Below are 27,727 nucleotides of genomic sequence, written 5' to 3'. Positions count from 1 at the left end.
GTGATTTTTACATAGGGATATTCAAAGACATGGCAGAGGCTGAAAAATATGTCTTCAAAGCAGCTTACAGTGCTTTCCTTCACTAGTGGGAGTATTATATGGCACATGTAGATTGATTAAAAAACCATATCCTCCATTGTTTTCTTTTTGCTGAAAACTGTGATGAAATGTCTTTTTTTTTTCCTTGGTTTTTTTTTTCTGTTTTTACAAAATCAGGTGGTATTTGATATACGAAATCAGTCCCACAACAGCAAAATGCACTAAATCATAATAAAATTGCTCTGTTTAATGTAAAAAGTAAGAAATTTAGAGTAAAGTGCAAAAATTAGAGCGAACATTTCTAATCTGTGGCTCTTCAGTAGCAGGTTTGACTCTTCCCCGGTTTAGAGGACAGGGACCATCATCTGCATGCTGGTTGCCATGGAGACTCCCATCGCTTTTGGAATCATAAGTTTTGCCTGAAAGGAAATACTCCTTCAGTGTGAGTTTTTAATGACCATAGAGGTTTCTGTTTATCAGCACACCATATCTGTTTATCAGAACTACCATGTCTAAGCAGGTGGGAGGAAAGGGAGCAAATACTTTCTAGCAATCAGTGACAACATATTTAGCCTGCAAAAAATCTACAAAACATGTAAATAGAATTACAAGATGTGCTGCATTAGATTAGACTGTTATGGCATCAAATCCATTATCTCTCTCAGTATCAGCTACTACAAAGGAGAATGAACTTTGGTCGCAGAACATGGCCATGGCAACAAATCCTTCTGACACCTGCAGGAGACTGGCTTGTGAACTGCCAGGCTGCAGAACCAGTGAGGTCTTTCTTTCTCAGGCTCGAGTCCATAAGGGCTTCCCCATAACTACAAATAATGACAGCTTTTCTAGGAAAAGATGTGTACATGAACAATTGGGCCTGTCCATGTGAAGAGCTGTCTAACATTTATCTATTCTGTTTGCCCTGCCAGAAGGACTCTGAGGTTCGACAGCTACATCAGCTTCTTTCTCCTTAATGCACAATTAACACTCGGGATTGCTCTGAAGGTGAACTCGTTTGGCCCTAAACAGTGTGCAGTATGGTTAGTTTCACCAACATGAGTATGTTGGTGTGAATTTCTAGCTTGAGTAAAACTATGGTTATTCAGAAGAGGAACATAATGAAGCTGCAAGATTAAGCCTCAGTTACTTCCTAGTTCTGTTGTCTTTGCTAGATGGTAACTAAATAACTACCTGTTAAATCCGCAATTTTCGGCTGATTTCTTCTTTTGAGGCTGTTTTGTGCATCGGTGGGGCCATCGATATACTTCATTGCAATGGCTGGGGTCTGGTCCTTCTCTGGCTGAGTCCGAGTAACTGAAAAAAGAACAGAAAAGGATACTTTATTGAGTTGTATTATCGTTCATTTGTTCAAGGAGGGAAAGATATGTTGAGTTGACTCTACCTGGCTGATGATAACCTAGTATTGTTTCAGTCCTTCCTTCTTGAAAGGACTGAACAGATTCATGGCCAGAATCTAAGTCCTTCATTGGCCTTCCCATAATCTCATTCTCAGTTGCAGTTTTATTTCTAATGAGGAAGTACGTGTGCATTTTCCCTTTGCCTTTTACTTCTATTTCTCCTCTTTCAGTCATCTCAAAATTCTTGTATTTTAGGCATCTAAAATATCAGAAGCAAAATGACACATGAAAAATCAAGATTAGTAAAAAGAGCACTGATGTTTTAGAAGAGCTATTGTAATCTAAGCAATCAAATCACAACAGTCCCGGAAAAACGATAGTGATCTGTGAACAATTCAGGGTTTGTTTCAACTGTTTATTCAAGCTTGCTGTGCTTTTATAGCTTTACACGTACAGCCTGATCAAAAAATCAATGGATCACATAGTCAAATACTTCAGTATGGTGGAGGGTTCTTATTGACTAGTAAATAGACATTAAGAACTGAGGCAGCCAATATCAGTTAGACAGAACTATCTCCAGTCACTTCATCAGAGAAGGCAATCAAGTTCGTCAAGCATGATTTACTCCTGGTAAATCCAGACTGGCTATTCCCAATTGCTGCCTTCATGTGCCCAAAAATGGCTTCCAAGAGGACTTGATTTTTACTGTGACTGACATAAGGCTGACCAGGCTATAGTTCCCCAGCCTGTCCTCCTTGCCATTTTTCAATATAGGTGAAGCATCTGGCTTTCTTCAGTTGCTACAGTGCTGATCTTCATGACCTGCCAAAGATGACAGTCAGCAGCACTGTAATGCCATCAACCAGCTCTGTCATTACCTTTGGAGGCATCCCATCTGCTCCCATATGCTTCTGTAGATCAAAATTTCTCAAAAGACACCTGATCTGATCCTCTTCCAATACTGGTACTTCACCTACACCTTGAACCCTGACTCTAGGTGCAGGGACCTTGAAGACCTCATCAGTGAAGACTGAGGCAAGAGAGGCCTTGAGTAACTCAGCCTTTATTCAAGGACTGCCACTAAATCACCTGCCACAGCAGGTCCACATTTCCATTTATACTTTTCTGCTAACACAGCAGAAACTCCTCTCACTGCCTTTGAAACTTCCTTGTCCATTTCAATGCTAGTTGAGCTCTGGCTTTCCTAATGTCATTCCTATGTGTCCAGACAATGTTTCTGTACTCCTCCTTTGTAGTTCATCTTCACTTTCGCCTCTTGCATACATATTTTATGCATACATAAGAATCTTGAAAATGTAGTATTTCATTTTTAGTAACATGAGTTTTAAGAAAGTAAATTACTCACTGCATGAATAGTAGTTTATGCAGTTAATCCTTAGTAAGTGCAAATAAAACTGTTTCACCACAAATTGTTGTGCTCAATCAGAGAGATTTTAAAGCTTTTGTTATGCAAGATGTCAAATTAAATGTTCTGACCATCTTTCTAGCATCTACATCAGTCAATGGATGCTTCCAAATAAGCGATCACAATTATTTTTTTCCCATGTTTTGCTCTCTAGGATTGAGACTCTCAAACCTCTATCTCTATATACAAGTGCATTTGAAATAGTTCAGAACAAATAAAACTCTTTGCAAGCAGTGATTTTTTTTTATAAGTAAGCTGCATAAATCAGTGACTAAAACAGCATCATCTACATTGAAAGCTGCAGCTGTCAAGGCAGCATTTTTTAGCGCAGCTTTTAACAGGAAAAGTTTCCATTTTTAGTTACTCACTGATAGGCACTGGAGCTTAGATGAATTTTACTCGGGACACCATGACTTTCCATCCGGGAAGCTATATTCACCGTGTCTCCAAACAAGCAATAACGAGGCATCTTTTCTCCAACGACTCCAGCCAAGACAGGACCTGTATGGATCCCAACTCTAATCTTTACAAAGACATAAAACACCCCCCAAAAATGTCACTTGTTATTTAACGTCTTTCTTAATGCTATCCAGCCACCTAAAAATTCATCCTAACACAACACTGGACGCCAGTAAAATATCAAATATCCACAGGGAGAGGCTCTTTGTGAAAAATGCACCCCTGTGGGCTTTGCTCAACGTCACAGATAAGTGAGAAGAAGCTCTTTGATGTCCTACTGCAATATATCAACCAGAAGCCCAACCCAAGAGGCAGACAGACACACATGCATCTTTGCGTTAGCAACTTACTTGGATAGGATTTCCAGAAACTGGATTCTGTACTTCTTTAGCTGCCATGATCATCCCCAAGGCAAAGTTAGCAACTCGCTCAGCGTGAGTGGGTACAGGCACAGGGACCCCACCTACTACCATATAGGCATCTCCAATTGTCTCCACCTTTCGTTGAGAAGGACAAGCACATGAGCATGCCATGTATATCTTGCTGAGGTTAGTGCTTTGCTGTTTGGGCCTCTTCTTACCTGCACCAACCCCCCCCCCCCCCACTTTCTTTTAAAAGATGTTTCCAATCACTAAGAAGCTCTAGCACATGTGAATTGCCTTGAGATGGGGGGGATCCTTTCCTTGACTCCACAATAAAAATTTCAATGCGTTCTGTCCCTGCTTACTTGACCCATTTTAGATATCAGTGTGAGAGACCCTAAGGAGTAAGGGTTGCTGTGAAAGTGTCAGATGTTTTGCCTTTTTCCTACCCAGGGCAGACCCATATGCAAAGAGCTGTCCCCAGGCACGGACTCCTGAGCCAGGAGGTTATCCAATAGCTGGACACTATTACTTAGGTCTAATTCACAATTGGTGTTAAAAGCAGACTTCTTTTTTAAAAAATATTTCTTTTTTAAAAGTCTCAGTAAAGCAAGGGAGTCTTTTCACTGGTGATTATTATTATTAAGGAGTTCACACAAAATTAAGAAACTTCCAATCTCCAGGATGTCAGAAAATGCAAAGTGTGGACTAAGCAGTTCAGGAGCATCCTTCTTTACAACCAGCTGTTTTCCCACAACATGCTACAGCCTGTGAGACAAATGCTGAAGAGTTTGTCCTCCCTCAGGCATCCAGTCTCCTTGGAGTGCATGGTAAGGCACTGAGAAATACTTTGGGGTTTGTCCCTGTACCAGAGATTTCGCTGGGAATAGAGTAGGCCTGTCTGAAACAGAGAACACTCAAATGTTTACAATTCACTGTAGAAGACTGCTACACGGTAAGGAAATTTTCTAAACTGCTGTTATGAGAATTCACTGTTAAATTTACCATCAGTAAATAAGAGATCAGTTTAAATTAGATTAACTGGATTTCTTAAAAATGAATACCAATAGGAGAGCGGGAACATAATTTCATCTTTGGGTTTGTTCATTAACATAATGACTTAAAACTGTTCAGCACATTAGTCTCGAAAAATGTGTCCTTGTACATGCCTGCTATCAGACAGCCAAGCCCAGTAACTTTCTGAAACACATTAAAAACAACTGTTAAAAGCTACTCATGTAAACAGATACCCTAATTATTTTTTGGCCATGGAAGGAGATTTAATTTAACGAGATTTATTCATAACTTCAGATGCTTATAAGCTTGGGCCAAGTTTCTTTGATCAATTTCAATATTTCATTTCTTTCTCAATTCCCTGAAATAGTGCTCTCCTCCTCCCTCTCTGTACCCTAGTAACCCCCTTCAATATTAATACGAGTTATATATAGGCATCCAAAGGAGATTATTATAGGGACAGATAATTTACTTATGATGGATGATTTACATAGAATATGATGCTAATTTATCTTAAAATCTGTGGGCCATATCCTGGATGCTTCAATTATTGAATACAGTTTCCTTGCCAAGGCAGAAATGCTTCTGATTTCCCAGTGCAATTTATTGTGGGATGAACTGCATGCCTGCCTGAGCAAGGAATGAATGAGATTTGGATTTCGCCCTTTACTATTTCTGCCTTCCTAAATATTTAATGTGCTGGGGACAGACAGAAGCTTAGAAAGTGCTCTTCAGCTTGTCCAATCTGCCTAGCTCTGGGGATGTTAGTATCACTGCTGTTATACGTACAACCAGGGCTCTGATCCTTCCCGCACGGTTTGGAGACAACACGTACATTACAGTCCAGATCTAATCAGTGCTCTTTGGGGTCAGCAGGAGATCTGTACTATTGCCTAAGATCTCCATGAAGCAAAACAAAGTCTAGGTATTATCTGGGTATTGTTTACAATATTATTTCCCACTAAAGGAGATACTTGATGACACAGTGACCTGTTTACAACAGGTTGGAATAAAAGAACTAGGAAAATGATTCAAATTGGTCTATAAACTAGGATTTCCGGTCATGTTGGGTAGGCATTTGAGAGGGGGGGAGGAGAGAGAGAGAGAGATACTTGAAAGAACAGCCATTCTGGCAGTAGTGTTGTGGAAAGAGATTCTAGCCCATGACAGATGTTACATTCCTGTCTGAATATTTTAAACGTCTTTAATCACACCTCTGCCTGGTTTTTAGTTTCTCTGTGTGGCCACTACAAATATGCACTATTTCATGGTTTAGCAAAAATCACGCTGTAGGGAAGAGGATTTAAGTGCATTTAAAAACAAAAGACCAAAACAAACAGCAACAAAATGTTTTTCCAGACTATTTCTACAGCCTCTATGGATCAGTACATACCTTGTACACATCATGCACCGTGGTCAGTCTGTCGAATCGCAGGTACATTGAATTTAACATGAGAACTATCTGAATAGGCTCACATTGGGCACAAATGTTGGTAAAGGTCACAACATCGCTGAACAATATAGTGCACTCCTTGAACTCTCCTGTGAGCAGAAAGACCAGTAGTAAGTACGTGTAACGACTGGACAATTGTAACATCTGTTTGAGACATGTTTTCTAAGATTGCTTTCTCGTCATTCTTTTAGGACATATGACCTATCAGCTGTAATACTCATATACTGGTACTGACATGAAAGGGAGATGTCAATATAAGAGTATATCAAACATAAAAATAATCTCAAGTAATCCAGACATCTGAATACATCCCTTTGTCTATCCATATTCATCATATACTTAGCTCTTTACCCCTGTCCTGGCTTCAGCTAGGACAGAGTTAGCTTTCTTTTTAGTAGCTAGAATAGTGCTGTGTTTTGGATTTAGTATGGGATTTGTTATGAGAAGAATGTTGATAACACACTGATGTTTATAGTTGGTGCTGAGACATCAAGGACTTTTCAGCTTCCCATGTTTTGCCAGCGTGCAGGTGCACGGCAGGTTGGGGCTAGCATGGTCAAGACAAAGAACCCACAACTCCTAGCTTATGATTTGAGCTTAGATTTAGGGTTGAGGTTCAAATTGGCCAATGGAATACTCCATATCATGCAACGTCGTGCCCAGTATATAGATGAAGATTGGCCGAGAAGTTGGGAGTTCTGTCTCACTCTCTCAGGATCTTTTTTGGGGGCCCTCATTCTTACAGGATTGCAATTTCAGGACTTGCCTGTTTTGGGATTGCTAACTGGGACTGGCAGTGATCAGTGGGTGGTAAGTAATTATGCTGTGCATCACTTGTTTATCAAATATTATTATTATTTTAATATATTATCATTTTTATTATTATTTTATCATTATTACTTTTAATTTAAAATTATTGTTGTTATTAAATTGTTCTTATCTCAACTCACAAGTCTCTTTCCCTTTTCCCCTTTAATTCTCTTCCCCATTCCCTGGGGGTGGGGGAGGGTGAGCACGCGGCTGCATGGTGTTTAGTTGCCAGCTGGGTTAAACCATGACACCCTTAACTTCATAGATGTGCTTACTAAAGGAAATTTAAGCATATCGTACTTGCTATCCTTAATAACAATGAGAATAATGATAATTCTAGGTTTAATAGCGTAGAGGAACTAAGAGAATCTTCTAGCAAAGGCCAATTTCTTTACTCCTTTCATTTTTGAGCCCTCATTTCCCTGTATACCCACTTAAAACACAATTTAGTTTACTGTTGAAACATTGAATTTTGTCCCTGAATGAGCAGCTGCTACCACCTTTCACCTCCTAAGGAGCAGTTTTGGCAAATAGCTTCCCAAGCCTTGTTTGAGAGAATAGTCTAATCTTTATTATCAGTGAGATTAAGGGTCTGTGGTCCTTCTCCTACCATGAATATAACCAAGTAGAGAACATCACCAAGTAGAGAACGTACTCCACAATAGTGACAATAGGGCTGTGCCAGCACCCCAGTCTCTCCTTCACCATCACCTGGTGCACGAATCATGCATCACGAATGCGTCCTGTTCATTCACCTGCCTCAACTTGCTTCCCCTCTTTCAGCTGATTGGCCACGTGCTGAGGAAGCATGGCATAGAGCAGAGCTTCCGTCTTTTTCTTCTCTTCCTCCAGGTGTTTTGACAGTATCCGCAGTTCTTCCTTCTTCCTCTCTAGCTGGTTAGAGAGCTCCATCTCTGCCAGTCGCTGCTGATTGAGAAGAATCAAATCCCTGGTCACGTCATGAGGTGCAATGTCTGCAATGTGCATCTGTCGCTCCTCCAGTTCGTGCAAAGTGCGAAGCAAAGGTGAGCATAGATAGAGCATGCACTGCAGGGACTCCATCCAGATCATCTGGCCTGTTCAAAACAAGCGTCGGTAAGAGTTTTCAGCAGCTCAGACTTTCATGTGACGCTCAGTATTACTGTTGTTAATTTTAGGGGATGAGTTCTAAGGACAGGGGCTTTTTGTAGGGTCATCCCAGGAATTACTCTGTTTCTGGGACTTAGAGGTGGACTTGTTTGGAGGAGGTACACTAGGCAAATAAAAAAATTTCAGGACCCAAAAAGCAGTCACTCATTCATTGCAACTGCTAGACAGAGCCCAACCATGCATCACATCCCTCCTCTTCACGAGGAACCGCGGTGCTGGCAGCATCTCTCCTCTCCTCTGCTACCAGTTCTTGAGCTGTTCTGAAGCCAATCAGTCAGCGTCATGCACAGGGGAACCGAGACTCACAATGGTTATGCGAAACATTTAAAGTTTAATTTCACAGTGGGTAATATGTGGCCCCAGTAAAGCAAAAGGAGCTGTCCCTCCTGGAAACTGGTGCTTTCAGTCACTATGACCATCTAAATAAGCACGTACAAAAATGCCTGAAAGGTAGAAGGGATTTGTGGGGCAGGTGTTGAGTTTTCATTTTCTTTGTTTATATTTGGTTATGGGTTTGATTTTGTTAAAATTTTATTATTCTTCTTCATAAGTATCCTTGCTTTCTGAACAGCGATCTAGGAATTCCTATTTCTCTCTCACTGCATCCCCAGGGCAACTGGATGAACAGCTTGAAAAGCAACAGGATTGGAACATCAGAGATACCATGTGAATCAACCCTGACAGCATAAGAGGAAGTAAAATTGTACCTGTGACTAGTTAAAATTCTTTCTTTTGGTAACATCACTTTTTTCAAGGTCTCCCTAAACTCTTAATGTTTTTCTAAATCTCAGGAATACCAGAACTGACAGTTATTATGTAAAGGTAAAAGGAGAAAAGGGAAAATTAGGTCATATTATATAGTTCAGAGAAGCAAAATTGAGGTCACAGAACACTTAAATTTCATTATAGATAATTACACAAAGCAGAGGATCATTCCATACTCATTCCACTGAGTAAAAATAAAGCAAATAAACCACGTTTTTTGCTAAAATAATTTTAACTGATAAACTCTTACATAACACGGGGCGGGGAGGGTGGTGGTGTGAAGACAGAAGTCAGAACCTGAAAATGCAACTACAAAAAATAAGAGCACAGCTAACAAATCTATTTTTACCCACGTTTGAAACCCAGCCCATAGCAAATAACTCCCCTCAAAGGCATAAATTAAGAACGAATCATGGATTCACATTTTGTCCCTAAGAGCTTCCTCGTCCCCTCACCCAGCAGACGGGAACCAGGCGCTGGCAGGAGCAATGCTCGGTGCGTCATTGCAGGAAAGCTCACCTCGTGTTCTCATTATCATCTCTACATGTCAAAGACGCGATCCAAGATCCACCAACCAGCCTCGCCTGCGCTGGGTGGCTGGGTTTAAAATGTTGTTTCACGTACTTTGTAATTACTTTGGCAAAGAAAATCCTCGGCAGTGCCAAGCGGTTCTGCGTGGGGTGCAGAGGCTGATGTGCAGAGCTACGGGGAGCTGAGACCTGGGGAGTTACTGTGACATAGCTCAGTGCATCTCCATGCTGGGCCCGGTGGCTCCATGAGCAGGAGCTGGCTCTGAGGGCTGGCACGGTGTCCCTTCCACGGGTTCCCACGAAGCAGAATCCTGTAGCTGAGGGCTGGGGAGATTCCCAGGGCAGCTGGCATTGAATCCCAACCAAAACCAAGAGTGATAATACAACCATATTGCAGAGATCATAATGCCTTACACTACATATTTGGTTCTAACCTCTGAAAAGAAGAATATAGAGAGAGCATTATAGAAGAAACTCTCGTTCCTTTTCTGGGAAATGGGCATGACCGGGCACCTCTCTGAGGTGCCTGTACACAAATGTGCACAGCATGGGGAAAAACCAGGAGGAACTAGAGGTCTGAGTGCAGTTGCAGGACTACCATGTCATTGGTATCATAGAGGCTTGGTGAGGTAGTTCACACACCTGGAGTACCACAAAGGATGAACGTAGACTCTAGAAAGGACAGCCAGGCAAGGAGGGAGAGCTGCCTTTTATGTGAGAGAGCAAGAGAAACGCATGAAGCTCTGCCTGGGCTGGATGATGAGCCAGCTAAGAGCTTCTAGACAGGGATTAGAGGCAGATCAATGTGGGTGATGTTGTGATGGGTGTCTTCTAAGATGTTCTGCTCAGGAAGAAAAAGTAGATAAGACCTTCTTACGACAAGGGGAGGAAGCCTAACAGTGGACTCTAGCTACTTTGATATCTGCTGGACAGACAACACAGCTGGGCACAACCAATGAGGAGGTTCCTGGAGAGCACTGAGGCACTGACACAGGTGAGCTTCCCAATAAAAGTGGCTGATGAAGGGAGGTGTCCTGTTAGACCTGATACTTACAAATGGTGAAGAACTATGGATGTGAAAGCTGGTTGCAGCCTTGGCTGCAATGACTGTGCGATGATGGAGTGAGGAACCTGAGAGGAGTGAACAAGGCAAAAAAGCAAGATTGCAACCCTGGACTTCGGGAGACTGGACTTTGTCCCATTCAGGGATCTGCTTGGAAGAATCCCATGGGATGCAGTCTTGGAAAGAAGAAGGGTTTAGAAGAGCTGGTTGATTTCCAAGGATCTCCTCTTCCAAGTTCAGGAATGGTCTATCCCGATGTGCAGTAAGTCAAGTAAACATGGCAGGGCCTGAATGGATGAACAAGGAGCTCTTGACTAAACTCAAACATAAAAAAGAAAGAATATGAGAGGTGAAAGCTGGGTCAGGTCACACCAGAAGAAAAGGCAGAGCTGAAAAAGTCAAAACTCACCTGGATTTGCATCTGCTGAGGAACAAGAAGATATATACAGGTATATGAGCAGCAAAAGGAAGACTAGTGAAAATGTGGGCCTGCTGCTGAATGGGGCAAGGGATCTGCTGAGAAAGGACATAGAAAAGTCCAAGGTACTCAGTGCTTTCTTTGCTTCAGTCTTTGCTGATAAGAACCACCCTTGAGGAATCTCAGGGCCCTGAGACCAGTGGGAAAGTCTGGAGTGATGAAGACCTACCATCAGCACAGGAGGTTCAGGTTAGTAAACATTTGAACAAATTGGATATATAGAAGTCCATGAGACCTGATGTGATACATCCAGGAGTGCTGAGGGAGCTGGCCAGTGTCATTGCGAAGCCACTCTCAATTAGTTTTGAAAGTCATGGTCACTGGGGGAGGTTCCTGAGAACTGAAAGAAAGTAAATGTCACTCCTATTTTCAAGGAGTAAAGGATGGAGTATCTGGGCAGGCTTGGAGCACCTGTCATATAAGAAGAAGCTAAGAGAGCTTGGGTTGTTCATCCTAGAGAAGACAAGCCTCAGGGAGAGCTTATCAATATGTATAAATACCTGATAGGAGGGAGTAAAAAATACTTTTCTCAGTGATATCCAACAAAAGGACAAGAGACAATAGACACTAATTGAAATGCAGGAATTCCATTTAAACATAAGAAAAAATCTTTTTACCATAAGGGTGAATAAACACTGGAATGCGTCACTCAGGGAGGTTGCAGAGTCTCAATCCCCGAACATATTGAAAACCCAACTAGACATGGTCCTGTGTAACCTGTTATAATTGGCCTTGCTTTGAGTGGGGATGGACTAGAGAATCTTCAGAGGTCCCTTCCAAACTCAACTGGAGTTGAGTCAATTCTGCAACTCTGTGAATAACTGAGACTAGAGGTGGTTCAGAAAACAATCTAACCCTCCCTTGGCCTTGCCCCCGTTACTCAGGAAACCTCCAAAGGTGTGGGTTTTCCAGCATTAGAAAAACACTGTCTTTCTAAGCCTTTCAAACAAGAGCGCAGTTGCTATTTGTGACTGAAAGTCTTCAAAATCTGGTGAGGTAATAGCAGAATTTGTCTACAAGCATCTTAAAGTTTCTCTAAAGAGAATCATCTAATCCTTTCCTCACTGAACAAAGACAAGGGCATTTATAGGACTTATGTGAAGCCAGGAGTCCACAGAAAGGCATCAGTTCAACTCCTGCATAATTTCTGATTTCATATGAACACTTATACTATTGAAAACAGTGAAGTACCTCTCAGCTCGAGCATTGGCCGTTGTTTCCATGACTCTGGCATCATCTCTCTTCTAGTCTGGAAAACAAATTGGCTGTTGATGAATTTCTGAATGCTAGAGATGGTGAAGGGTACTTCTGGGTGAACGATACTGAAGTAGTGATCCAAGCAGATGCCCATGGTCTGAAGGCCAGGTACAATCTTTTGAATGCTCACCCCAGCTTGCTTCACTCTGAGCTTAAAAAGAAAACATGGACAATGTGTTAGAATTCATATTCTGTTTGGGCTCAGGCCAAGCTGTAGCTGATCCCTGTTCATACATGTGCACACATTTAGCCTTGCTATACTACATGGCTTATTTCTGAGCAAAGTTTCTCTTATTAGTGTATTACCGCAAAGCTCTGAATGACTGTCCTTCACAGCAACGTAAAGCCCCCAGAAAGGAATGTTATTATCTAAATGCTCTTCCCTATCAATTGTTAAAAAAAAAAAAAAAAAAACACAAAACAAAACAAACCATCTGCTATTATCCTGGCTTGCATTTGTGTAGGCCTAACAAATAGCCTTACAGGTAGCTGCAAGAGAAAATTAGAGATACTAGAGTGTGTCCTGCATTACAAAAAGAAAATAACTGTGGCATAAAACTTCTTGGCAAATATTAATTTTCTAATGGATGCCATGGGTTATTTTCTCTTAACCATTGCTGTGCAAAGATTTAGTCATCCTCTTTTAGCCTGCTGACCATACATGAGTTCTTAACTCCTGCAGACTCCTGTTCACCCTGCCTTCACTGCTTGTCATCAAGAGTTATTGAAGCTCTGACCTAGCTACCAATCATGGGTGCAGGACTTGCCCTTTTTCCACACTACTAATTTTATCAAATTATGCAGACTGGGTGTCTTGAAAGGTTTAAAACTGAACTTTGGCTTATGCGGACAGTGGCATGAAGCAGACTACCTGCTCTGGAATCTCTATCAGCATGATGCCAAAACACATTCCCTGTATTCTGCTTTCTTCTGCTGTCCTATTCTCAACTTCTTGCTTTGCTCCTGTCTTAAGCTAATATTCTCTGCACAGAATTGGGAGCAAGAGGAACTGCAGCTTGGTGGGAACCCAGGCTAGTTGGAAACCAGCCACAGGGCAGTCCCTGCCAAGGGACTGCAGAGTGTGTCTGCACAGGAGAGGAGACTCAGTCCTCCCCTAGAAGATAAAGAGATTTTTGGGTCCAGTTCCTACTAGATGGGGTTGCATGCTGCCAGACTTAGCAGGTAGCTAGGTTTTCCCAGCAGAAGCATGTAGTAGACTCAGGAAGTATGTAGAGCCTCAGCTGCCAGCAAAGCCTTGCAAAAGCCTTTGGATATATCAGTAACTGGGAGGAGAGAGCGACTGGCTGTAAGGGAAGAGAAGGCTCCAGGGTGATCTCATTGCAGCCTTCCAGTACTTAAAGGCAGCCTACAGGAAAGGTGGAGAGGGACTTTTTACAAGGACGTGTAGTGATAAGACAAGGGGTAATGACTTTAAACTGAAAGAGGGCAAATTTAGATTAGATATAAGGAAGAAATTCTTTACTCTGAGGGTGGTGAGGCACTGGAACAGGTTGCCCAGAGAAGTGGATGTCCCATCCCTGGAAGTGTTCAAGGCCAGGCTGGATGAGGCTTTGAGCAGCCTGGTGTAGTGGAGGGTGTCCCTGCCCATGGCAGGGGGGTTGGAACTAGATGATCTTTGAGGTCCCTTCCAACCCTAACCATTCTATGATTCTATAAGTACAAAGCCATTTTAAAGGATGGCACATCCTTTGTGTCTCTGGCACATCCAAAGACAGGAAGGTGGCCAGAAACCTCAGAAAATTCTGCTCAGTGTTTGGTAATGGATAGACTGCTGCAATAAACCTTATTGGTGTATCTCCAGCTGTTTCAGACATGGTAACCTCAATACATTCAAAGCAGATTCCTATCTGAAATGACCCAGATCCAGTTGTACGAGTGACTTTTATTGCATGTCTCTGTGCAGAGCGCATCTGCAAATGAGTGTGCACTGTACACAGAGTACACGCAGCAGTGAACAGAAGAAAATTACTATATGGTTTATGAAAACTAAAGGCCCTTACCACATGCTTGTCCTACCTCTTTATCAAAAACCATATGAAAAGGAAGTCCATTGCAAAATGTTTTTGTGTCAATCCAGAGGCTCTTGGGATAAACAGGATCAAATCCTCTCAGAAGCTTACCTGTGGTGAGACGAACGTGCAGTTTTTAATCAGGTTGCACCTCATAAAACCAGTCAGCATTACTTTTTAGTACTCAGTGAGACAGGACTCTACATCATAATGACTGAAGGCAAAGTAAACAGTGTGTGGGTCCAGAAATGCGCATACATCTGTGCTAAATGTTCCACAGTTTAATACACAGCTGATTAGCAACTAATCTGAGTTGGCCGAGTTTAAAACTTAACCACAGAAAAAGGGCAGAGCATTAGATGCATGAAATTATGTGGAAACAATAAGAACAGATGAACAAATGCACATGTTGCTGCTCTGTGAATCTGGAGATGTCATAGCAATACAACAGAGCTATGGCCCACAAAAATGTACACAGAACCAGATTTAATATACTTTGACAGCTACTAAGGAACACATGTTGAAAAAGACCACCATGATCTGAGTTTCAGTCTCCGATACAAAGAACTCTAGTCCGTAGCATGAAGACCAAATTACTGATTGGTTTCTATTTTACTTACCCTGAGGTTTTTTTTTAAAACGGTCACCAATCTACAGAGCAGGTTGTGCTTGCTAATGAACAGATATTTTTGTAAAATGGGTAAAATAGTCAAAAGAGCTCATCTGACTGAAGCACCCAAAGCCTTTGATCTTCACAGTATAAACCTGGCCTCTCCAGTAACTCACAATAATCAAAAGGACGGCTCTTTCTAGTAATCTCTTTCCCCTAGAAGGTGGCTATGACAATTTCTCTAGTAAATTCTGCTTGATAACTAACATTCAAGTCACTTAGGAGACTGGTGAAAAAGATTACAAATTTAGGACCCAACTTTTAGACCTTTTACTGCTTCAGAGGAAGTCAATGTGAGGTTTTCATTTTTCAAAGTCTGGCTCTTGATAACTCTTGCATTTACTGTTAAACTATTTGATTTTTTTTTTAAGTAATAATACTACTCTAAAATTTTATTTTGGATATGTATTAATTTCTTACTCAGTGAATCTGCTCTTGTAATGCATGTAGCATCGCACCAGATGATATGAGGTTCAATTTTTCACTTCTTCCAGAATCCAGACAGCTTGGTAATACTGACCTGGATTCTCGTTCCTCTTGGGGAATCAAAAGATCCTAACTGAAAAAATCTTTCAATTTTATAAAGATACATAAACATAATATACAAAGGTATAAACAGAGACTCCTAGATTAGCAGTATATTTTTGGTAATGGAGAATGTAATTTGGCTTTCAGAATATACTACAGTTGATAACTTTGGAACGGAGTAGCAGATACCAAGTTAAAAAACACTCTTAACTTCATCGTCTTAGACCAAGTGATGTGAGAAGGAAGTATCAAATGTACCACATGATGACATTTTATAGGAGAATACTTTTCAGAAGAAAACTCTGCTTAAGAGACAAAAGTGACAGGTCATATTCCATTGAAGTATCTGTCATGACTAAGCATGCTTATTATCTGCAATTTTTCTTTGATTACCAATGTCTAAACAAAAGAAACTTAACCAGAAACATTTTGAAAAGACGCAGAAGAAATATGAATCGTAACTTCAAAATGGATGGGTGGGTGGAGATAGGGAGGCTTAATGACTTTCTTATTGAAGAGACTCAGAAATGATGACAAGCTCCCTCTGAATGATCTGTCACCTTTTCCTAATGTGATTATTCCTCTTATTGTTTTCCAGTGACTTTTCTTGACAGGACAAACAGAGCTTCCTCTGTCTTTAAGTGCAATCTTGGCTTTTTCAAGGTCCTGTTGAATAAATCCAAAGATAAATTCAAGGGTGTTTTTATTTTAATCGCATTTTAATAACATACTGATAACGAATATTAAGATACCTCTTTATGCAGTTGGTTCTCAATTTGTTTTTCAGAGTTAGCAAGATATTGAGGCGAGGAAGAAAATTTATGTCTTTCCTTGTATGAAAATACAGGGGTTTGAGTGACAAGAAAAATGGTATGTTCTTTTTTACCAGTTCTTTCTTCTTCCTCTGTTTGATTGACTATTTCCATTGAAATCTCAATGTTAAAAAAATCCAGGGCTGCTGCACCGATGATTCCTGAAGAGGAAACAAAAGACCAAGTATTTCCACGAACAAACCCTTTATGTTTTCCCTTTTAGAGAGCCTACAGTGGAATTTCAGTTTCAGAAACCATTTTTCCAAAGGACTCTGGAAAGAGAAAACAACCTGCTGTTACCTACATCGTTCCTACTACCGTCACCATGATAAGAATATGTGCATGAAAGAGAAGCTTTAAAGTTATTGTTTCTTTCATCTTGTCTGATGACAAATGCTTATTTTCACTAGAAAAAAATCAACGGGATATCTGAAGAATGTGTCCAAACAGTCATATGTAGCATTAATATGAATTCTTATTAATCCGAAAAATGCACAGGGCCTAAAGAGATTCTGCTATAACAATCTATTTCAGTCATTGCAGAATACTTTCTTTTGAAAGGAAGGAAATATCTTTCATGAAGATGCACAATCAGTCCTTTCAGTCCTGCTTAGCTATTACGTGAAATTCTGGACAATGACATGAAAAGCTCTGTCTGAAATGACAAATAGTTCTATGCTTCAATAGGAATACGAAATGAAGTTTAACAAACAGTGGAGTTTTGATAAACTTCTAAATTCAGCAGCACCTAAGAAAAAAAGGAATACGATCATCTCTTACAGACTTACAGCTGTTTAACTCTTGCATTAGTACAATTGTGGAGATTCCTATAAATGCTGGAAAAAGATTCAGTTCGATAGTAGTTTTACAGATCACAAGTATTTCAGGAGCATCTATTACATGATAGATGGATGTCTTCAAATCAACTATAATTTGTACTTCACTAATTTAAGGAGCATGAGTTACCAATAACTAATCAACAGGTAGAGACAATACAAACCATGAACTTTAATTTTCCTTCTAGGAAGGGAATTCTATAGGAATTCTACAGAAGGAACAGACACTTATGGCCTGGGTTTTCATAATGTAAATCTTGATAAAGCCAGTGGGAGCTAAGAGTGATCAGACAGTCTGGGAAATACCGAGGTCAGATGTTTGGTGACTAAACTCTACCAGGCCTCAATTCCATGGCTAGTCCTCATCTGAAAAAAGATTCTGAAACTGGAGCAAAGCATATCTGCAAATATATGATTGCCATGTACATATATTGCATTGCCAGCTGAGCTGTACTCTGTGTTCTATTTGATTACCTGGCACAATATGGCACAGACCTCTTCTATCTGAATAGTAATGTAAATGCATTGACCCGTCTTCATTCTTTTCTACCCTAAAAGATGGGGCGTTCATCTCCTGAGGAAAAAACAAAAACGAAACTTCAATATCTTTTGCTGATGAATTCTGCTTGTACAAAAGCATTCCATGTCTTAATAAAATAATCAGTAATCTGAATACACTGAAATATAGAAAATTAAATATGCTTATCTGTGAAGGCAAATCTACTATGCATTAGAGCTAAATAATATCTACTGTTGAGGACTACTCAGAAAAAATCGTTTTAAAAAACTGTTCTAATATTTTGGAATAACCAGTTTCAGAACATAGGAGAGCCTGTTACAGCATCTTTTTCCATTATTCATTCACACCTATGATAGGCTGTTTCTTGTGTTGCGAACTGTGGTGAAGTCCACACATACTTGCTCAGTAATCACTACTCAAACTTGCCTGGTAAGAGAGGGACAGGTAGCTGTGCAATGCATCCAGGTTCTCTATGAATTCATAGAGATTTCCACCCAGTGTCCTCAGCATATGGTCATAGCCTGAGCGTTTACAGAATTCAAAGAAATACTCTCCAAACTCTCTGAGAACCATGTCAGCAGGAACACCTGCCAAAATAAAGATACATTAATGAATAGGAAAGGCTTAGAAGTTCTTGTAATGCTGTCAGGAGGATTAAGAGCGAATGCAGAAAATCTGCAAGATAGGGAGCGCACTCCAAAGAGCACAGGAGACTAAAACCTGGGCTGCAGTCTCAGGCCTGACCCAGGCTGGTTCTTTTTTGAGGCGCAGTGACACGTACCTAATATTTTGCAGGCTTTGTCAACAAGCTGCATTGTTATCTCATCTCTGTACACCTCAAAAGTCAAGAAAGAATCCTGGACTCCAGCCTGGAGCCTGCAACAGAGAAGACAATATTCTTGTCTCAGCAGCATTGTAACTATGACACGCTCGGGTGACCCAGCCAGCATTCATTAAGCACTGTTTGCTGTTAACTCACTCCTTAACCTCCTTCAAGTTATATTGGAACACAATACTGTCCCTGATGGTTTAAGAGTGTTGCTTTAACACAGCTGAATGGTGGTGTCCACCTCCCCATTTTTGCTTTTTCATGTCATGGTATTTCAGTAAACTCTTTCAAGGACTAGGGCATTGTACTGCGGAGGGTTAGAGCAACCAGAGTCTTAGCTTGTCTTCTGGCCTACTGGCTTGTTATTCAATGTGGCCACAATATCAAGCTCTTGGATCTTCACAGACTTGATCAAAAACTTGCTGATTTTTTGTACTGGCTTCAATGTCTATTATATGTATTTATATGTCTTTATATCTTGGAAAATAACATACAGCTCATAGAGTAAAGACAAAACCAGAAAAGATGATATATTTAGCTGCTTTTCTGGAAGTACTGGAATTAAACTGACTTCATGTCAAGGATGACATCTTTTCAGTGTAATTACTTTTTGATATTGCCACAGTGAGCCAGCAAGTCTATTGCACAACTGTCTATAAGACTAAATGTCATCCTTAATTATCTGATACAACAAATTAATTGGGACAAATTAGGATCAGGGTATGAAGTGTTATAAGGTAAGAAACTCTTGCCTTTGCCCTGCTAGTTACTTCTGGTAATTACTTGAGATACGTATCAACTGCCATTTACCAGTGAGAAATCATAATCCTCTGCTGCTAAATTGCTGAGAATTTTCTTTCAATACATTACATATATTGAGAACACAATACCTTAATTTTTCCCATGTTTCTTCACCATACTTTTCAACCACCAAAGATTTCAGGCATGTGTTTATAAATCCATACTGCAAAAGCAAATATATGAACATGGAAGAGGCATACTGATTTTCAAAATGAAGCCCAAATGCCACCTTTTTGTAGTTAAGATTCCACTGCTAATTTTATATTGCAAAAGAGAAAGTAATAATGTTTGATAGCCATTATATCATTCAGTAAACAGCATGTCTTCTATCTCGGCATTTCACAAGCGTTCAGCGAAACAGAGCAAACACATTCCATCCTCTTTCGCAGATAAGGACCCAGAGACACCAGGTCGGGGATCTGCTGTGCCGCGCACGCAGCCCAGAGCGCGGCCCCTGCGGTGGCTGCAGCAGCAGCCACGCACAGCTGCAGCAGCAGGAGGTAAGTTTGGTTCTGCTGGGACTGTTATTTTTTGCGTTAGTACTGACAAAGCATACACTGGAGACGGGGAAAAAAAAGGTTAAAAGAATAACGGTAAGTAGCACTGTCACAGCAGCAACAGCCTAAGGATGGCGTGGTCCGAATCGCCCACAGCAAGGCGGGTTCGCACCCCGCTCCCGGCACGGCAGCAGGAGGCTGTCAGCCGGCTGGTCCCTCGGGCCGGGAGTGAACGGCAGGAGCTGCCTGTCTGTCTGTCCAGGGCAGGAGCTGACTGTCTGTCCCCAGCAGGAGCTGCCTGTCTGTCCGTCCCGGGCAGGAGCTGCCTGTCCCGACTCGCCCCCCGCCCCTGCCCGGAGGCAGCCTGGCACCGGGGCTGGAGGAGGGTCCGAACTGCCTCCCTAACCCTGCGGGTCCCGGCAGCCCGGCCTCCGGGGAGCCCACCGCGCCCGCCCGCCCGCCCAGGCAGCCCCCGGGGGCAGCCCGCCGCCGCCCCACGGGCCGCTCACCATCCTGCCGCCGCCGCCCCTCCGCCGCCGGCCGCGGGCTCCGGTAGCCGCCCCCAGCGCCGCCACCGCCGGCGCCCGCGGCGCCCGCCCCGCTGCCTGCCCGGGGGGCGGTGGCACGGCCAGGCCCGGCCCCGCTGCTCTCGCCGTGGCTGCCGGCGCGGTGACAAGCGGTGGCCACGGGCAGAGACGCGCTCCCTTTGCGTGCCCGCCTGGCCTGCCTGGTTTTTAGCAGAAAACGCACGGTTTCGGTAGTTGCAGGAATTCCGAGAGACACCGAAGAGCATCTCGGTGAAATGGCATCACTGCCACTATCGCGGGTTACGGCGGCTTCCCCATCCCGGTTCCCCGCTGCTGGAGCCTGCGGCGCGGCCGGGCGGGACGTGGTGCGATGAGACCCGGTGGGACCTGGGCACTGCGCAGCCGGGCCCACCGGGCCCCCACTGCCGAGGCCTTGCTGGGGAGAGCGGCCAGGAGGGTGACAAGCGAGGAGGGCATCTGTTTCCAAGGCTTGCTGAAAACTGCTCTTAGCAGAGCAGGAACAGTAACGGTGGAGTCAGTAACCTCACTTGCCCAAGGAGAGGGGCACGTAGGGCTGTTGGGCTGGTGGATGCTGCTGAGCCATGCATTGTGCCGTGAGGCTGTCAAGAAGCAGGAGGTGAAGGTGCTTGCACACAACTGCCCCTCGTCCAGGCGGTGTTTGCAGCAGCCCAGCCTGTCTGAGGGAAAAGCACAGCAGCAGGGATGCCAGCAGGGGTATGGTGATCTGTTTTAGATGCACAGAATTCATGCATTTCGGTGCCTGGCAGAGTTATTTCCTAGGTTTATTTTTGGGATAATTATTTCTTGGTTGCTTTCAAGAGTGAATCGTAAGAGAACACGATGGAGACCCATTTGGGGAAAAGGATAAAGATGAGTTTCTGTGCTCTGTCAGCCAAACATGCACACACAGCCCCATGGGGGGTGAAAGCTCCATTCCACCTGGGCCGTTGCTGCTGTTGGGTGCAGGGGTCTTGGACGCGACAGGGCCCCATACTGAGCCAGTGCCCTGTGCCTGCCAGAGCAGGGGGGGTTTTGCTTGTTCTGTGGTGATTCCAAGACGTTGTGCATGTTGCTCTGTCTCTCAGTACTTTTCGCAGGTGCCATACACCTTCAGCAGGCACATCCAAATCTGGTGGCAGCCCTGCGCTGGGTGCGGGTGCTGCTTTTTCAAGGACCGCAGCCCTCCCGCCAGCCCTGTGCTGTCACTGCCCTCCATTCGCCTCCTCTGTACTCCCGCTCCCTTTCCATCCCGCGCATGTTAATGACTCTCATGAGACCTCGCTGATAAATAAACCGGGTTCTTTTTTTCTCAAAATCTGTCTTCTCAGCCAAATACTAGAGGGAGACTGGCTCAGGAGAAGAGAAACAATGAAAGCCCGTGCACCTGCTGCATTCCCGCAGCTGCGCTGGGGAGGACTGGCTCAGCACGGACATGTACCCGCAAACCCCGCTGTATTTCCCGAACAATATCAAGTATTTATTTAAACATACACCTGCCGGAGCTACCCTTAGCCAGCGCCGCAGCTGACCTCCCTCCCGCTTTGCTGTCCGTTCCGCGCCTGCAAGGAGCACCCGTGCCCGCTGCCGGCAGCTCCGCAAGAGGCCGTGCCGGCCCCGCCGCCCCCGGCCCGGCCCCGCCGCCTGCAGCCCGGCGGGCCGCCCCTAGAGGGGGGTCTGTCCCCGCCGGAGCCGGGCCCCGCTCTCGCAGCGCCGTTGGCGGCAGAGCTGCCTCCGTGCGGCTCTCCCCCGAAAGGGTGAAGACCCCCCTTATTTTAGTGGCCTTAAAAATAGTGTCTCAGCTGCACAGCCCGGCTCGCGGCTTTATCGCAGCCTGCAAAGCAACTGGAAGTCATCGCGTGAGGAGTTCACGGCTGTCGGTGCCATCACGATACACGTAACCCGCCGTGAGGTTACTGATTTGTTTGTGCGCAAATTTTACGCACGTAAATCTGCTGTTGGTAGGAATGCACTTAGAAACGACAAATCGGGAAGATAAAGCTAAAGGAAATGGAAGAGGAATAAACACCAGATCATCTAAGAAATGTGTGGGTTTGCTCATTGTCTTCAGTATATAAATTAATTTATGTTATACATAACTAAAGCTAATTTTCAGGTTTATAAAACCTGAATCACAGCGGGGATTTGCAAATAAAGTAAGTACTGTTGTATCTTCTCTTCTAGTACTTTAGTATCTTTTCCTGTTCTTATTGTATGTGTGACACCTAAATAAGCAATCCAATGATTTTAGTAACAAAGATTAGCACCTGTCAGAAAGGTTTGGAGATGCGATTCAGAGAAGCTATACAAAATTCACATTAATACTGGTATACTAAATCTATATTGCACACGGTAATTCATACTGGAATTGAATTTATCATTAGTAGGCTTTAGCTCTTTTTTGGGGAGTGAATTGATGCTACTATTTTTTCAGGTCTGTTTGTTGTTATGAGAGAAAATTGGACACAGGATCTCCAAGTCAGGATTCTTTGTGTGCAGGTCACTGAGCTGCTCATAGTCCATGGCCCACAGAGTGCCCTTGGCCACCTCTGTCATCTTTAGCTGGGTAACAGGGGCCTTCCAAGTAAGAAAACAGAAAGCAAGAGAGAAAAAATTATAATACACTTCTGATGTGACTCTTTTTAAAAGCTCTTTATTCCTTTGGGACAATGGAATCAGTGCTTCCTAGAATTTTGAGATCAGCTGCTATTTCTGTGTATAATCACCAGTCTTTAATCAAAGACAGATCACGCTACATGTTTCTGTGTCTCGGCCCACTCTGTGCAAAATGAAGACAACAATACTCCCCTTCCCAATCTGTTGGTGTGCTCCCGTGACGGTGATTATGGTTGCTCTTGGTGCAGTGTACAGTGTATTTGGGTCTCTTGGTCTACACTGGACCCCGCTGCAGTTGTCTGGCACTGACACAAAATGCCATCTGCCATGGGGGCAGTGGAGCAGGTGTATCTGGGTATGTAAAGGAGAAGTTGGAGCAGGATGTTTTTAGTTTCAGAGCATTTCTTGCTTCCCAGAACACACGGGGTGGTTGGGGATAAGTTCAGCTAGAACTGCCCACTGGTGTTCCCCTGGTCTCTATCCTGCAAGGCTGAGCCTCGTTGCAAGGGCACAAGATACCTTCAGCTGAAGTACGTCTGAAAAGTCCTCTGTGGGCTTCAGCCACGCACAGCCCATCCTTCCTCCCATAACCAGCTTGATGTCCAGTGCTGAGGATGGGGTCAACTGCTCATTAATTGCATCGGTCCCTTATAAATTGTTAAAAGTGATATATCTGGAAGCCAAACAGCAGCTTAAGGACTGTGCTGCTAACCCTGTAAAATTCTGCAACCTTCCTGGCAGTTTGTGAGCAAGCGCGTTTTATATTTCTTCTGCCTTTCTGGCAAAAGATCCATTAATTTGGAAAGGGGGTGCTGTGGCCTTAGAAAAAAGATGCTCATCCATACCTGACAAAAATAATTATATTGGGAGCCAGTTTCCCTGGCCTTTTGTTGTGTTTGTACCCAGCTCATACTAAACAGCATCCTTGAGCTCTAGGTAGTTCAGCAAAATAAGTGGGCTACCTGCAAAAACTGTATACACTGGTTATTTAATTAGATAAGAAGTGAAAATATGCAATATAGCAATTTATAACTTCTGGTTACAGCCTTGGAGAAGGCAGTCGCAGACTTTCATAGTCAACGTGTGCAAGGGCATCCTCCTTTTTAAGTCTTTTTCTTTCTGTTGTATGATTATTAGCAAAAATGCAAAGCTACATGTTAGTTGCCATCGTGGAGGGGCTGCTCCCGCAATCGTCTGAGCAGAGCACATTCTAAACATTGCAGTCTGGAGCCCAAAATACCACAGCAGTAACAGAATCCTTTCTCCAAGCGGTTGCCAACGCTCTCTGCTACCGAAGACCCCTAGGGCGCAGTCCTTTTTAGCATACTTCCTTCAAACGCAGCCTCACATCCATGGTTCAGATATCACGTGTTCACACTGGTCTTGAATTAGCCTCCACCACAGTGACTTTTTAGTGGCTCAAAGAGAAAAAGAATCTGTCCTTCTACCAATGGGAACCAAAAAAGAAGTTTTATATATACGTATTGGTAAGCTTCCAGTACTTCACGCTACCAAACCATAAAGACAGCTGATGTAGAGTCTAGATTAGGAATAAAAATAAACATAGGAGATGTGCTGCCCTGAATAGTTTGGATGGCTCCAATTTTTGAAATATATATTTAAAACCCCCGACAGTTATATTCGTATACTTATTAAAAACCCTGGGCAAAATATAAATGTGGTTAATGCAGACTAACTCAACAACAGTGAAATTGTACTACAGCAGGCATTATCCTTGAGAAAGTTTTCACAACTCCAACCCCTCTGGTTCACTGTTAAGCTGAGCTGGAGACGGGATCCTGGGTCAATAGGATTTAAATCAGCTTTGCAAAACTGTTGGGAAAAGTTGTGGGCTCGGGTCCAAAATCTATTCACAAGTGCCCTTTACCACACTGATGGGGAGGGAATGGAAGAAATGAAGGATTTGCTCCGAGAGCTGGATGGCCTTTGGCATCTTTTCCTCTCCCCCGGCTCTCCACGTGTGCTGCCGTGGAGTTCCTCTTTCCCTGTGCGCTTCCTCTGCCAGGCACTCCTCTTCTCTGAGCTGGGGAAGTCAGGGCTGCACCCCTGAAAATACGTGTTGTGCAAATGAGAAACAGGCCCTGTGAGTATGTTTGCTGTGTGAAACTTTCTGGTTAAAATCTTTGTGCATGATTCTCTGGGTATTTTCTTTAGCTTCCCTCTTGTATCACTACTTGACGTTCAAGAGCTAGCATCCAGTATCTTTGTTTTCTAAATAGAAAATAGCTCATTATTTGTATTTCTGCCTCTGATTGCTAGTTAATTAAATTTGTTCCAGCTGTAACATCTCTGCAACGAGCTACAAAGAATCATTTGTCTCCACTGCCTGGGCCAGGCTTGCTGCTGCTGCAGCTCACAGTCGGCAGAGTTATCCAGGAGACTGGAAGAATGCAGTCAAGAATAATGCAAAAATGGGTAAAAGCCAAGGCTCATCAATCTTTGGTGCTGTGCTGTTACATCTGTATTGTACTCTGAGCCACGTGGCTCAAACATCTTAGCACATGGAGCTGTTTGGTTGCTTTCTGGAGTCTTGTTCCTTTGGAAAAGTAACTACAAATTTTAAGGTGCTTGTGTCACAAAGGAATAGCGCGATACCAGCCTGTGCAGAATGTGCTGCTAAATTAGGTTGTATCTGAGGGATCTGTGGTGTGTCTCTTTTCCATCCCATCAGCCTCCCTTGACTTTTCTTTGAAAAGAGGGCCTTTCAGGTGCTGTTCATGCCACCTGTCATCTGCTATGTAACTCAAAAAACTCCAAGAGCCCAGTTCAAGAACCCAAAACAGTTCAGCAACACAACCCCAATAATGCTAAACTAATAACTGGTAAATGCTGGTATTAGCTTTATTTGGCTTTAATTTTGTGAGAAATTGCTGCTTTACTTTTGGAAATGATAATCCAGCTATTCTCCATTGTGACATATTAAATATCTGGGGGTTTGTTCTTAAGAGGTGAACTCAGGTTTCCTGTGGTTGCGAGTCTTAATTATACCTGTAAATGTTAAATTGCAAATCTTATTGAATATGCTGATGATTTTTCTTTCCTCTTCTCTGAGTTCTGCCCCAGCTCTTTCTTCTTTCTAGTGAGCTTTCTCTTGGCTACCCTTTCCCACCAAACCACCTACCATGGATGCTCTCTTGGTGCTTTAGATGTAACACTCGGCTTCCTTGTTGCTTTTACTCCTCCGAGTAACATTTTGCAATAGTTTTAATTACACAGTATGCTTAACATTTCTCATACCATTATTAACAAATACTGTTTACTGTAGCTTTCCTCGTTTGAACTGAATCTGTGATCTGAACACTTGGATCTGTTCTGTGCAAAGGTTAACTTTAACATCCTTTTCTATCAATAGGGACAAACTCTTCTACAGCTTTAGGAAGGGCACAAGCCCAGCACGGTCTCAGTTTTCAGAGGACTACGGCTCCCATGATCCCCAAGAAGAATTGGACCTGAGCTTTGACAGTAATGCACTTTGGGAAAAGGAGGAGAGATACAAAAAATTTCCATTGCTTAAGCAAGAGAACTGAAGTTTCTGAGTAATTAGGGAGTGACAAGTAGGGAGTAGTAAACTCTCCTGGAAAAACCAGGTGGAAATCTGTGATGGTAATATGAGAGAGGCGCAAAGGCCTGAGAGAGGTGGCTAACGACCTCTAAGGAAACTCTGTAGATGGTCAAGTAGAAGGGCTATTAACCAGGAGTTTTCAAATGTCCAAGCAAGGATAGCTAACGAGTTAAAAGAATGTACGTTCTAAGGAAGAAATTTAGATTCTAATGAAGTGGAAGGAAAAGGAAGACTGCAAGAATGACGTGCTTGCCTCCGTGCCCAGTGTGTGCCCTTGGGCCTTTAAAGGCATGGTGGGATAAAGGCTCCTCCTGCATAGGAACAAATCCTGTGATCAGGAGTGAGGAAGGTGATAGTTGCTAGTCGGTTGTCAGAGCAGCTTTAGTTGTTGTAGTGGGCTCTACAGGGGGTGAGGGCTTAAATGACCACCTGCCTGTGGTGAGGTGAGTTGGTGGGATAAGAAACTCAGATACAGACTAGCTGATAGCAAGTAGTAAGCGGTAATTGAAGGTAGCCTTGTGTTTTCTGCGTCTCCACCTACAACCGTAATCTCCTTTTTAATCTCTCCTTTCGAAACTGTAGGTGTTGGTGATGATCTAACCAGCACCTGACTCGCCAGCCGTTTGTCCTTGGAGGGCTGGGTAGGGACAAGGGAAGCTGCATGGTGTGATGGGGGAGTGGCTGTTACTCTGGCGAATCCCTTCAGAGGGTTACCCAAAAATGTCCATAATTTTCCTTTCAGCCTTAAACCATCCCCTCCATCCAATCAACAATGAACAAACTTGAAAGGCACAGTCTGTTGAGATGATGTGCAGAATGGAGAAGAGCTAAGCTCCACACTATCAAGAAAACCTGAGGAATGATCTCTCTGATGCACTGTCTGATGTTTATTGCGTATCCTGTCTTCCTTGTATATCTCTAGACAATGAATTTATATCATAATACAAGAAGGTCCTTCCCCCACAAATCGGAACATTATAGCCAAAACAGCTAGCATTAGATGTTTAAAAAGATTCACCCCAAAGTTTAAATTGTTGGTCTGACTTCTGCTGTGACTGATTATGCTAATCCTCAGGAACACAAAGTACCTTGCTGGAAACTAGCAATAGTGAAAAAAAACCCCAGTCTTACTAGCCCAGGCTAGCTACTGAAGATGCACTGCACCTTTTTGGTCTGTTTATAATGTACTGTGGCAATCCAATAGCTCTTATGAGTTATTTTGGGGACAATAGCAGTCTTTGTTCTGGTTTTGGATTTCTACTTGATTTTGAACTATGAATACTAGCTATAATACAAC

The 27,727-nt window shown here is 43.0% G+C and overlaps 1 protein-coding gene across 1 annotated transcript; it reads right to left on the bottom strand.

Moving 5' to 3' along the window:
- Positions 1 to 306: 306 nt before the first annotated feature.
- LOC104374761 (guanylate cyclase soluble subunit beta-2) lies at positions 307 to 21,450 on the bottom strand. Its single transcript, XM_086618611.1, has 17 exons — positions 21,323 to 21,450; positions 20,254 to 20,413; positions 19,279 to 19,352; positions 18,341 to 18,435; positions 17,986 to 18,146; positions 17,514 to 17,613; positions 16,144 to 16,364; positions 15,952 to 16,057; positions 14,201 to 14,304; positions 12,098 to 12,314; positions 7,677 to 7,997; positions 6,052 to 6,200; positions 3,633 to 3,779; positions 3,192 to 3,346; positions 1,442 to 1,656; positions 1,231 to 1,353; positions 307 to 458 (listed from the first exon to the last, which is right to left on the bottom strand). Exons 1-17 carry the CDS (start codon positions 21,448 to 21,450, stop codon positions 307 to 309), a joined length of 2,628 nt encoding a protein of 875 aa, XP_086474737.1.
- Positions 21,451 to 27,727: the final 6,277 nt, after the last annotated feature.

This window comes from Tauraco erythrolophus, chromosome 11, assembly GCF_009769465.1.
Source record: "Tauraco erythrolophus isolate bTauEry1 chromosome 11, bTauEry1.pri, whole genome shotgun sequence".
Lineage (NCBI taxonomy): Eukaryota > Metazoa > Chordata > Aves > Musophagiformes > Musophagidae > Tauraco > Tauraco erythrolophus.
The sequence above is the reverse complement of the archived record's forward strand: the minus strand, read 5'-3'. Positions and strand labels throughout refer to the sequence as shown.